We start from the raw sequence: 13433 nt of genomic DNA, 5'->3' as shown, positions 1-13433 counted from the left end.
GACTTGACAAGGTAGAGATGAAATTTTAGTGACATAACCTTTTTTCACAGTGATTTGCCTGGCTGTGCCTATATTTTGCATGTAGGTGATATAATTTTTTATTCTGGGGACCATATGTTATCCTGTAAAATATAAATCCATGAGAGATGAGACTGCCCTAGGTACCATGGTTTTAATCCCTTACCTTAGGTGGATGGGTGTGATGAAGCAGGGTAATAATGGAGAAATAACACCAAGCTAGTTAGGACAAGATTGATCATAGTCATGTCTCTCTGTCATGTGCTCTCTCAGCACCCACTAAGTCAGAACTGCTCTCTCTATTATCCAGAACCAAATCCACCAGGGTCGGGGAAGATCCTGTAATCCAGGTGGGTTTTTCACATCTCAAAGGAAGAGGTTACTGGGAAAAGGAAATCAGGGAAACATTTTTGTTTAGGGTTGTTAGTTTAGGGCTGTTGTTTAGGGCTGTTAGTCCCAATCACTCATAGGAGTGACTCCTGAGCATGGAGTATGTCTGGAGCACTTAATGCTTCAGTAGCCTCATTGCATTGGGTCTGGCCTCCAAACAAACAAAATATCCAAACCCCAAACATTCCAAAACAAAACCAAGATATTTGCTCAGTAGGTGCTGAAGGTGGGATCAGATCCTGACCCCTGCTTGAATCTTGGTGCTTGAATACTGATCTGTGATCTGAAGTTCCCTTCTCTCCTGAAGTCAGACAGAGCCAGATTGGAGGCTGGTGGTCCTGACTATATGCACTTGCGGGGGTGGGGGGTAATAACAACACAATAGTTTCTAAGTTTTCAGTTTCTTTTTTTGCATCTGAAAAGTGAATCTATTTTGAAGAGCAAGAGATAAAGCTCTTGACATAAAATCTCTCAAGTCTTAGCTGTGTGATGATTCTCACTTTCCTATGTGGACAGTGGGAATGTAAAGCATCTCCTAGTTGATTGCACATGTTACAGGGAATGAATCAACTAATTGTAGTGTCCGTTCCTCTTCGTGCACCTGGAAGGTGTGCAGCTCCTTAAAATGGTTCCTGGCATCTATAATCAGTTGAACTCAGTTCATGTTTTTGAAGTGAAGAAATAAATGAACTTAAGCTATGTTGTTGTTGGTTTTTAAAAACAAAATTTAGCAAGACAAGAAAGTATTAGAAATATGTCTATAACTACATAAATAAAGGAACAGAAGGGTTAAAAATCTGTGTTCTTATTTTTACTTTTAAATGTCCTAATTCTTCTATTTTCTGAAAGGATTGTCATTTTACAATTCGTGGGGGCAGAGTAAAGGAAGATGGAGACTATCAACTACCAGTTGTAGTTCTAATGCTGAATCTTCCACATTCCTCAAGAAATTCTCCAACTTTATTGACTCCTGGAATGATGGAAAATCTTTTCCATGAAATGGGACATGCAATGCATTCTATGCTTGGACGCACACGTTACCAACATGTTACTGGTGAGTCACCAGGAGATGATTGTGTAATGTGTGCATATAATGTGTTGTAATGTTTGTATGTTTATGTATAATATGTAAACCTATTTAATGTGTTTGGTGTGTGTTTGTATCTGACAGTATAATATGTGAATGTATGTATAGTATACAGTTGTGTATGAAATGTGTAGCAATGTGTCTTGTATGTTGTATGTAACATTATGTCTGCTTATGAGTATCAATTATCTGTACACAATGTGTATATAATATATATGTGTATGTATATATAATGTCTGCTTATGTAAGTATCATGTACTGATGTATGTATGATGATTGGAATGTATGTATAATGTCTTTGTTAGTATAATGTTTGATATATGTAATGTTTGCAATATATGATGTGTGCATGTTATATGTGCATAGAAGCTGGGTATAGTCTTATGTGTATAATATGTATGTAATGTAACATGTATTATTTGTAATATGTAGATATAATGTATTATGTATAATGTAGATGAGGTGTGTATGTGTGATGTGTGATTTCTGTGTAATGTGTATGTATATATAATGTATGTGTCCTTGGTAGCTTCCACAGAATTAGTGAGTGAATGAATTTTTCTTTTTATTCTTTTTGAATTTTTCTTTTTAAGAGAAATCATTTGGAGAGTATAATAAAAACATTTTGGAATTGTATTATAAAATTACTAGTTTTGTACTTTTCCACAACATTACATTTTTCTTTGTTACTTTTTTATGATTAATGTTCCATATTTGAAGGTATTATGGATTTCTATTTAGTTTTGTCATCTTTAAGACTTAAAAAAATTAAAAAATCTGGGCGTCGTAGTAGTGCACAGTGGGTAGGGTAGTTTGCCTTGCATGCAGCCTGCATGGGTTTGATCCCCCACATCCAAATGGTCCCCTGAGCCTATCAGAAGTAATTTCTGAGCACAGAACCCCACTGGGTGTAGCCCCAAAATGAAACAAAAAACAAACAAAAAAAAAATCTCCTGATTCTGAAATTGATATTTTTCTTGGTCTGACTTAATTTTCAGCCTTTATCTCTCCCTGTCCTTTTGTTTGTTGCTATTGATGAGGTACTGCTCATATGCCTTCCAGCAAAAAGATTTTCATATCTTTCACAGGGGGCTCACAAGGGCCATGCTAGGAACATTATCTCCAAGAAGCTCATTTCTGGCCTGGCAGCCTATGCCTTTTTCTAGTTGTGTTGCTTAGATATACCTGACTGGTGCTAGCAGTGTGGAAATGACTTATGCTTAATGGCTTGCATACAGCAGAGCTGCCAGGATTGTTTTACATATATTAAGTACACCAGGGGTTTGAACTCATGACCACAAGCTTTAACCATTAGTGCTTTAGACCTCTGGATTGCTCCTTTGGACCTAGGAAGTCCTTTGGACTCTGCCTTTTCAACTCATAATCACAGTTTGTCAAATTTAGACAGTTGCTCTACAATTGGCTTTAGATACTTACTAAGTGAATACACAGTATTTTAGGTGAGGAGAAGGTATCTTAAAAGACAGTACTAAATAACAAAATAATACCAAAAATTTTTTGTGAATTTGTTTGTATAAGTATTCTAAATGAGAAACATCACATTTTCATTTTGAGAATTTAACTTTCTTAGGAGGCTTATGAGATAAAGCAAACTACTCTTAAAACTAATGAGTTCAGTAAATTAAATGCAAAATGTTCTATAAAGAAATGTTTTAATTTTTGTCAAGTGTATATTCTAGCATGACTGAAGAGAGGTTTGTTTGCCAAAGTTTTAAGGTGTTCTATCCAGCTGTATAATACTTTGTTTTACTTTTGATACATAGTAAAATATATCATAGGCTCATAAACTTTTCTGCAAATATGTGTAATAGTTTTATAGAAGTAAAAATTTGATTAACAAATCAAAGCCTGTCATAGTTCATTAGAAGTACAAATAAAGATTTTTCAGAGTATATAGTAAGATAATATGTTGATTTCATTCATGAAAATTCTTTCTCTACCCTCTTATTTTAGGAACCAGGTGCCCCACTGATTTTGCTGAGGTCCCTTCCATTCTGATGGAATACTTTGCAAATGACTATCGAGTGGTGAGCCAGTTTGCCCGACATTATCAAACTGGGCAGGTAAGGAGAATGAATATCGTCCCACTTGCTTGACTTGTGCTCAGTTGGACAATGTTGAATTGTCAGTGCCTTTTAAGAACTCTACCACTCACAGGATTCTTGGTCCTAGAATCTTTCTGTTTTTTAATTTTTTTAAATTAAAAAAAATTTTTTTTTAATTTTTTTCTTTGTTTCTCTCCTCACCCCATTGTCTCTTCATCAGCTCCACTCCACCCTCCTTTGTGGAACCAATTTAAAGAAGCTTAATCAGAACACATAGTGCATTGACAGACAAGTGCCCTCTATTATGTCTTCTGTAGTCATCAGAAAACTCACCTGAGAAGAGAAAGCACTTGGCTTTTGTTTTCTAAGGAGGAAATAAACTTTGTAGGAGAGGCCTACCAGGATGTCACTTTTTAAGCAGAACTCTCTTTCCTCAAGTCACTGCTAAATGTTCTCTTGGCCCAGGCCAACTTAACCTGAACTGCTTTGAAATATTTATTTTCTCAAGATGATGAATTTCTGAATTCTGAAAAATCTGCCTTCTGAATTCTGATTTCTGAATCTGAAAAATCTTTCATCTTGATTTTTTTTTTTTTTTTTTGGTTTTTGGGCCACACCCAGTAACGCTCAGGGGTTACTCCTGGCTATGTGCTCAGAAGTTGCTCCTGGCTTGGGGGACCATATGGGACACCGGGGGATCGAACTGCGGTCCGTCCAAGGTTAGCGCAGGCAAGGCAGGCACCTTACCTTTAGCGCCACCGCACGGCCCCAATCTTTCATCTTGAGGTTCAGATTTGTTTAATACATTGTCATGTTAATGATGATAATTTCTCTGAAGGAGGATGAAGATGATAGGCTTTTTGCAGTAAGTTATGAGTGTGATAGTGTTGTGTAGGATACTGTCTACTTGCTTGGCAAACATGTTCTTTCCTTTCTTTTAGAAAAAAAAAAGAAATTGAATTATGTTAAATTACCTTAATTAGTGATTTTCTTTTCCTTTAAATTGTAACCACCTGAATATAGTTGTATGGTTATATTTATCTTTAAATCCTTAGCAGTTAGAGTCGTGCTGAGTATTTGGAAACATTCAAAGAAATTAAGTGTGTAAATAAAGTGAGTAAAAGGACCCAGATTGCCTTTGTGACTCTTTTTTTAGATATACAATCTGATTTGATCGGCTCACTTGCTCTCTTTCTCTCTCTCTTTTGGATTTTATTTGATAATGCAACTGTAGATTATTGGATCATTTTCTGGATAGCTAGCCGGAGTGAGTCTTCAGCATAGTCTATTTCAGTTATTCACATAAAAATCAAGGCATGGGTGCTACTCTTTAACCTGCAGAGAATTTCTTTGTGGTTTGTGTGGATTGTCTGAATCTTTAGTCAATAACATAGGAGCACATTAACATCATACAGCATATATCAGTAGCTCCATATTTTGAGGATCTAATGAAATTCTTTCTTTTGTAATGGATTCTCAGCTGAATTCAATCTGAATATGTTGAAATAAAGCTGCCCACATGATAATGCCATCATAAAAGTGAGTCCCAAAATCATAAAAAATGTGTTGGAAGAATTTGGCCTTGAGGTGTACACTAAGGATCCTTCAGTTAGTAAATAATTGAGTTTTATTCTGTACCAGGTACTGTTCTCAATATGAGAGACAGCTCAGAATAAATGAGAGACCATTCCAGTGTTCATGGCTTTTCAGTTTCAAGATACAGACCAATTTATTCTACCAAGAAGGAAAAGCCTGTATAAATATGTAGAGAAATCTTTATTAATGGCAAGAACATCAAGAGGAAAAAGGGAGGGATAGGAGACACTAATGATGTTTCTAGAATTTGCTTTCAATTGCTGCACACTCTACTCCAGCCCATCTCTTAATTCTAGCTCATTTAATAGACCACCTTTTGTGACAAGTATCTGTTTTCTACATTATACTGGGCTGTACAATCACACTTCTGAGGGTTGTGTCTATTCTGGCCTTGAGAATCTCTTGTAAACTCTTCCCCAGCGCATTTTTTTTTCTTTAAACTTTGGCAAATGATTTTATGCGTTCCTCCCTTGAACTTGTGGCCTTGCCCTGTTGCCCATAGTGAGAACTTGTGTAAACATGTGGTCAAGTAGCTATTAGAGCCAAGACTAAGGCAGAATTCAAGAAGTATTTGAGACTTAATTGGAAAGATTTGAGGTTGGTTAGATAGATATAGAGATTAGAATGGGGAAAGTGAAAACAGATTCCAAGAAAAGGGTGTTTTAGAAGAGCCAAATTTGAGGAAGAAAGACATGCTGAACCTTATTGATAGACCTTAAGAGCAGTGATGTTTATGGATCTTAGTTGTGCAAGAGTCAAAATGGTCATGGAGATACATGGAAATAAATAGTATAGAGATGGTATCCAAATATGGTTTAAGGGGCCGGGTGGTGGCGCTAAAGGTAAGGTGCCTGCCCTACCTGCGCTAGCCTAGGACGGACCGCGGTTCTATCCCCTGGCATCCCATATGGTCCCCCAAGCCAGGAGCGACTTCTGAGCCAATAGCCAGGAGTAACCCCTGAGCGTCACTGGGTGTGGCCCAAAAAAAACCAAAACAAAAACAAAAAAAAACCCAAATATGGTTTAAAATTTACCATAGATTCTAAGGTAAAATTAGCCATTCATTAAAAAATAAGAAGAACAAAGAAGGGTGTGTGTGTGTGTGCATGTTTACACAATATGTGTAGAGGAATATATATTTTAAAAAGTTCCTATTTTAATTCCAAATTCTTCAGTGAGAAGAACCTGTTTTGAGAGTTTTGTTTCTTTTTTTTGTTTTGGTTTTATGGGCCACACGCATTTGATGTTCAGGGGTTAAGCACTCAGAAATTGCCCCTGGCTTGGGGGGACCATATGGGACACTGGGGGATTGAACCGCGGTCCTTCCTTGGCTAGCGCTTGCAAGGCAGACACCTTACCTCTAGCGCCACCTCGCTGGCCCCTGTTTTGAGAGTTTTAAGAAAGTGATGAAATTCTAAACTTAAGCTTTCGAGTCTGGGGGGATAGTATATAAACTATGGTGCTTAATACCTGTTCGATTCCTGGAACTATGTGCTTCCCTCCCTCCCTGTATGGATCCCTAGGTTTGGGCTGGAGACCTGAGCATCTGGCTAGGTTGGCTCAGAATCATTGAAATGGCCCCTAATTCTCCTCAGTCCTGCTTTAGGAGATATTCCTTGACGTGAAAATTAAATAAATTAAAAGTAGGTAAAAATAGATGAGATAATTTATGAGTTATATATGAGATAATATTTTGAGTTTCAGACTCAGCTAGACTAAAGGACTTGCAGACAGTCTGTAGAAAGTGGAAAACAATTTTTCTATCTGTAGAAGTTGAAGAGTGCCAGAAGGCAAGAGATGTGAATTTTACAAAGGACTTGCCTCCTCTTGCCAGCAATTAAGATTCCAAGGGCTTGTTGTTTTCATTTGAAGGACAATTTCAGATTGACGGAAAAGGTTTAATTCCCTAAAATCAAAAAATCTGTAAATATCTAAGATATACAAGTTTCTGACAGAACTTAGCAAGGAAAAAATCTAATCCCATCAAAAAATAGAGGGAAGAAGTGAACAATTTCTCAAAGAAGAAATACAAATGGCCAAAAGGCACATGAAAAATACTACACATCACTAATTATCAGGGAGATGCATATCAAAACAACAGTGAGGTACCATCTCACGCACACACTGCAAAGAACAAGAACAATCAATGCTGGCAGGGATGTGGAGAGAAAGGAACTCTCATTCACTGCTGGTGAAAATGCTGTCTAGTCCAGTCTTTATGGAAAACAATATGGAGATTACTCAAAAAACTGGAAATTGATCTCTCATATGATCCAGCTATACCACTCCTAGGGATATACCCTAGATAGGGGTCCTTAAACTTTTTAAACAGGGGTCCAGTTCACTGTCCCTCAGACCATTGGAGGGTCTGATTATAGTAAAATCAAAACTTATGAACGAATTCTTATGTACACTGCATATATCTTATTTTGCAATGAAGAAACAAAACAGATACAAATATAATATGTGGCCCACGGGCCATAGTTTGAGGACTACTACCTGGGAACACAAAAATGCAATACAGAAATCCCTTCCTCACACCAATATTTATTGCAGCACTGTTTACAATAGCCAGACTCTGGAAACAACCAAGATGCCCTTCAACAGATGAATGGCTAAAGAAACTGGTACAGAAGCCGGAGCAGTGGTAAGGCATCTGCCTTGCCTGCATTAGCCTAAGACAGACTGCAGTTTGATTTCCCACCATCCCATATAGTCCCCCAAGCCAGGAGCGATTTCTGAGCACATAGCCGGGAGTAACCCCTGAGCATCACCGGGTGTGGCTCCCCTAAAAAAAAAAAAAGAACAAAAAATTAAATAAAAACAAAACTGTGGCATATATACAAAATGGAATATTATGCAGCCATCAGGAGAAATGAAGTCATGAAATTTTCCTGTACATGGATGGACATGGAAACTATTATGCTGAGTGAAATAAGTATAGGGAGAGAGTGACTCACAGAATAGTCTCACTTATCTATGGGCTTTAAGAACAATAAAATACATTATTGTAATAATGTCCAGAGATGAGGGCTGAAAGGTCTCACTCATGATATGAAGCTCACCTCAAAGAGGGGTGAGTGCAGTTAGAGAAATGATAAACTAACAACTACCATGACTATGTTAATGAGTGAGAGAAGTAGAATGCCTGTCTCAACTACAGGCAGGAGGTGTGGGTGGAGGAAAATGAGGGGGCATTATTGGTGAGAATGTTGCACTGGTGAAGGGGGGCTTTCTTTTTGAGATTGAAACCCACCTACACTCATGTTTGTAATCACGATGTTTAAACAAAGATACAATTAAAAATATTAAAAAAATCTCGTAAGTAACATGACATTAAAATCTTTAAGAAGAATAATATTTTTCTAACTTTTTGTTTAATCACACAAAAACAAAACAAAACAAAACTGTGGCGTATACATAGAATGGAATATTATGCAGCCATCAGGAGCTATGAAGTCATGAAATTTTTCTATACATGGATGGACATGGAAACTATTATGCTGAGTGAAATAAGTAGAGGGAGAGAGACACACACAGAATAGTCTCACTTATCTATGAGTGAGGAAGGTTTTGTTTATATTTAATTCTTTTTGTTCTTTGGGGGAGCCATACCCAGTGATGCTCAGAGATTACTCCTGGCTATGCGCTCAAAAATGGCTCTTGGCTTGGGGGACCATATGGGCCACTGGGGAATCAAAGACTTTTGACATTTTTTGTTCTTTATTTTTTTTATTTTTTAATTTTTTTTTAAATATGGAATGCTTCATGAATTTGCGTGTCATCTTCGTGCAGGGGCCATGCTAATCTTTCTATATCGTTCCAATTTTAGTATATGTGCTGCCGAAGCGAGCACTGTTCTTTATTTTTTTATTGTTTTGGGGCTACAACAACTGGTACTCAGGGATTATTCTTGGCTCTGTACTCAGCAGTCACTCCTGGAGATGTTTGGGGACCATATGGGATGAAGGGAATTGAATTTAGGTCAGCTACATGCAAGGTAAGCTACCTTACCCACAATACTATCTCTTCGGCTCCTAGGATTTTATATTTAGTGAACATAGTGTCAGTCACCTGTGTGATGTAGTGTTCCTCACATCTCATTTATTCATGGGTGACATTAGGAGACCCTCAGCATCAAAAACACTAAAGGCTATCTCTCAGTACTTACTGAGTCCAACTTTGGCCTAACCCCTTTCCAGGTACTCTCATTATGCACAAAACTTTCTAGATATGCCTAGATGCATGGTTCTTCCTTAATGTTCTAAGATGCCACTTAGTTTTAGTTAGATGGAAGTATAACAGTTACATCTTAATCTTTTTTGGGGAGTGGGGTGGGGAAGTTATGGAGCATGGCTTACTGTGGCTCTAAGGAATCATTCTTGGCAGTGGTCAGACATCCTATGTAGTGCCTTGGATTGAATTTTGAAAGGAAAGCTTCTTAACCTCTGTACTATCTCTCTGGTTCCTATCTTCATCATTTTTAAGAGTTCCATTTGGTAGTATTAAATACATTCTCATTTTGGTCGTGCCGTCATCAAATATCTATTCATATATTTTTGTTCATCTTTTTTTTTTTTTTTTGTGGTTTTTGGGTCACACCTGGCAGTGCTCAGGGGTTACTCCTGGCTTCATGCTCAGAAATTGCTCCTGGCAGGCACGGGGGACCATATGGGACGCCGGGATTTGAACCGATGACCTTCTGCATGAAAGGCAAATGCCTTACCTCCATGCTATCTCTCCGGCCCATTTTTGTTCATCTTAAAAAATGGAAATTTTTATCTATTAAACATCAACTTCCACCTGCCTCCCTCACCTCCAAGCTTGTACAATCATTTTCTTTTAGTGGTTCCCCTACATTAGTGGAATAGCAGTTAACTTTTTTGACAACTTATTTCACTTAGCATGTTTTAAGTTTGGTTACTGTTGTTGCACATGCCAGATTTTCCTGACTTTTTAAGACAGTGATATTGCTTTGAATGTATGGACCAAATTTTGTTTTATTTGTTTACTTTTTTGGGGGGGGGGGGTTTGGGCCACACCCGGTGACACTCAGGGGTTACTCCTGGCTATGCGCTCAGAAGTCGCTCCTGGCTTGGGGGACCATATGGGAAGCCGGGGGATGAACTGTGGTAGGCTAGCACAGGCAAGGCAGGCACTTTACCTCTAGCGCCACCGCGCCGGCCCCTTTATTTGTTTACTTTTAATTATTTTATTTTAATTAAATTTATTGCAGACACCATGACTTACAGAATTGTTCATAATGCAGTTATATCTGATACTCAATATTCCAATCCCAATCCCACATTCCTTCCACCCTTGTCACCAGTTTCCCAACTACATGAAGCTTGCCCCTTGGCAGGATGATAATTTACATGTTGCTTGGTACAACTAAATGGTAATGGAATTATTATCAAAAATAGAATCTTCATTGAAAGAAAATTTGTGGAAATTGTATATATCAGAATGGAATTGTCATTGTCTGAAGCCCTACTAAGCTCTATATGGCTAGTTGAGCATTCTCTTGTTGGTTTTGTTTGTCAAGTTTATGTGGCTTCTATGATAATTTCACCTTTAATTTGGTGTACTACTGGGAAGTCAGTATGAAAATTACCGGCTGTCATGTGGTCTTGTGAGCTATGTGGTACTACTGGAAATATAGAGGTTGGGTGGGGGTGGGGCTAAAGTGCCGCTGCCCATTCTGGCTTCAAACAGTCCCTGGATATGTCAGCCAAAAACTTGCATACCTGGAGTTTTTGATGACTAGACCTCTCTGCAGAGGTTTGTGGAAACGTGGTAAAGCTGGTCCATAGTGTGGTGGCTTTTATAGGGTGGGTGGGTCAGTGTGCATCCCTCAGGGCTTCAGCAAGGTCTGGGGGTGGGGGACATTTGCCCCACCCCTTCTTGTATGGCCCCAGTGCAATCAGCTTCGAGGCCGATATATCCATGACTTTTTGCAGTTAGTTGTGCCTCAGTATCAAGAGTTAGATGAGTCAATGCATGTGGCGTTGGCTGATTGTGCAGACATGGCAGAAGGCTTTGGACTAGGACAGAGGTGTGGGAGTAGGGCGGATGTGACCCATTCTGGTTCCAAACCATGCCTGGAGATATGTGGCAAACCTGGAGTTTTTGGTGGCTAGGAGAACACATTATGTTTGTTCATTCATTCACTGATTAGTTACTTGGGTTGTTTCTACCTTTAACAATTGTAAATTATACTGTTATGAATATTTACAAATAATTATGTCCCTGCTTTCGTTTTCTTTCTTTCTTTCTTTCTTTCTTTCTTTTCTTTCTTTCTTTCTTTCTTTTTCTTTCTTTCTTTCTTTCTTTCTTTCTTCTTTCTTTCTTTCTTTCTTCTTTCTTCTTTCTTCTTTCTTTCTTTCTTTCTTTCTTTCTTTCTTTCTTCTTCTTCCTTCTTTCTTTCCTTCTTTCTTCCTTCTTCCTTCCTTCTTCCTTCCTTCCTTCCTTCCTTCCTTCCTTCCTTCCTTCCTTCCTTCCTTCCTTCCTTCCTTCCTCCTTCCTTCCTCCTTCCTCCTTCCTTCCTTCCTTCCTTCCTTCCTTCCTTCCTTCCTTCCTTCCTTCCTTCCTTCCTTCCTTCCTTCCTTCCTTCTTTCTTTCTTTCTTTCTTTCTTTTTGGTTTGGGGCCACACCTGGCGTTGCTCAGGGGTTACTCCTGGCTGTCTGCTCAGAAATAGCTCCTGGCAGGCACAGGGGAACATATGGGACACCGGGATTCGAACCAACCACCTTTGGTCCTGGATCGGCTGCTTGCAAGGCAAACGCCGCTGTGCTATCTCTCCGGGCCCTGCTTTCGTTTTCTTTAGATATTGACAGTCATGTCATGTCTTAAGGAGAAATGTGTCTGGTTGGTCTTGTCATTAGGTAATTATACAAATACAGAATGTACTGTGTATGTACTGTGTACAATGCATATATTGTAATATACATACACATGATATACTATATACATACTGTTATACATTCTATGTTATATTACATATACATACTATTATACATTATGATATACATACTATTATACATTATTGTGTATATGTATATTGTGAGCCAGACCATTGAAACTATTGTCCTATATTGAAGGCTATAGAAGACTGAATGTCAGTAAGTCTCAGTGACTGTATACCCCCAAGTGGGTTTGCTAAATCATGTGGTGAGACTGAAATTCAACTACAATCATGTGTGTAATTGAGGTGTTTAAATAAAGATATGAAAAAGCCCCAACAGATCACCATCCAGCTCCTCAATGAAAGACACCCTCTTGATTCCCCATCTCATGTCTCAGCAAGAAACCACAACCAACATGCCTGCTGACTCAAGCTTTGTGGCCCCTCTCACCCCCATCAAATCGTGGACTATTGCATGATACCGGAATCAGCTTCTTTAAAACCTCCAGCTCAAGGACACTGCAGGACTTCGAAATATTGCAAATCATATCTCAAACTCAAGACCAAGGTCTGTGATATGCAAAAGTGCCTTGGCTTTCACTCCCCACAAGAATATCTCAAAAGACTTAATTCGGAGGCCTATATTGCCTATGTAAGCTTAATACCTTTATAATAATGCATCTTAAGATGTGTATTCCTAAACATACGGGTAGCCTTCCCCATCACTTGTTTTCTTCAAATATCTTTTTTTTATCTCAGTTTTATCTATTTGTCCTATTTTTTATATATACATATTTTCTCTATCCTCACTAGTTTTGGTGCTGCTTGGCACAAAAACCAAGATAACGTCTTGCCTGGGATAAAAGCTCAGACCAGACCACAGATACTGTGTGTGTAGCCTGTCACCCTTACCCAGAATAGCACCAGCAATACAAAAGGATACATACGTTTTTGTATAGGCACAATAAATAAGGGGAAATTATAGACACAGAAACAAGATCTTATCTTCTAAGGATAAGAACTCACACTTTTTACACAAGGGTGCCTTCCATCCTGGACATATATCATGTGGATACAACTCAGTCTCCATGAGATTGGACAGTGTTAGTTCAATCTCAAACCCCAGATCCCAGACGTAGAACTGAAACAGCTCCCTGCAACAACACCAGAAACTAAGCTCCGTTGGGAGATTTACTTGGGCCAGTGTTAACATGATGAGGACAGCGAGGAAATGACAACTTGACCCAAGACCAGGAGGTCCTATCACATCATCTAACATAAAGTGGAAATCAGAAGATGTATCGTCCTTTGAACTATGAAAAATAAGAGCACTACAGAAAACTGACTTTGACAACTGTGACTGGGTAGAAT

At 38.5% G+C, this 13433-nt stretch overlaps 1 protein-coding gene and 1 non-coding gene across 2 annotated transcripts in view; one reads left to right on the top strand and one right to left on the bottom strand.

The window, feature by feature from the left end:
* Window positions 1-13433, top strand: part of MIPEP (mitochondrial intermediate peptidase) — a 189100-nt gene that overhangs the window by 58092 nt on the left and 117575 nt on the right. The window contains exons 13-14 of the mRNA XM_049778451.1: window positions 1258-1462; window positions 3470-3579. Coding sequence (XP_049634408.1) covers window positions 1258-1462; window positions 3470-3579 — 315 coding nt within the window. The remainder of the gene's footprint in view (window positions 1-1257; window positions 1463-3469; window positions 3580-13433) is intronic.
* On the bottom strand, window positions 8908-9013 carry LOC126017065 (U6 spliceosomal RNA). Its single transcript, XR_007498741.1, has one exon. It is a non-coding gene; the product is annotated as a U6 spliceosomal RNA (small nuclear RNA).

This window comes from Suncus etruscus, chromosome 8, assembly GCF_024139225.1.
Source record: "Suncus etruscus isolate mSunEtr1 chromosome 8, mSunEtr1.pri.cur, whole genome shotgun sequence".
NCBI lineage: Eukaryota > Metazoa > Chordata > Mammalia > Eulipotyphla > Soricidae > Suncus > Suncus etruscus.
Note: the sequence above shows the minus strand (reverse complement) of the source record. Positions and strands in the feature narration are given on the sequence as shown.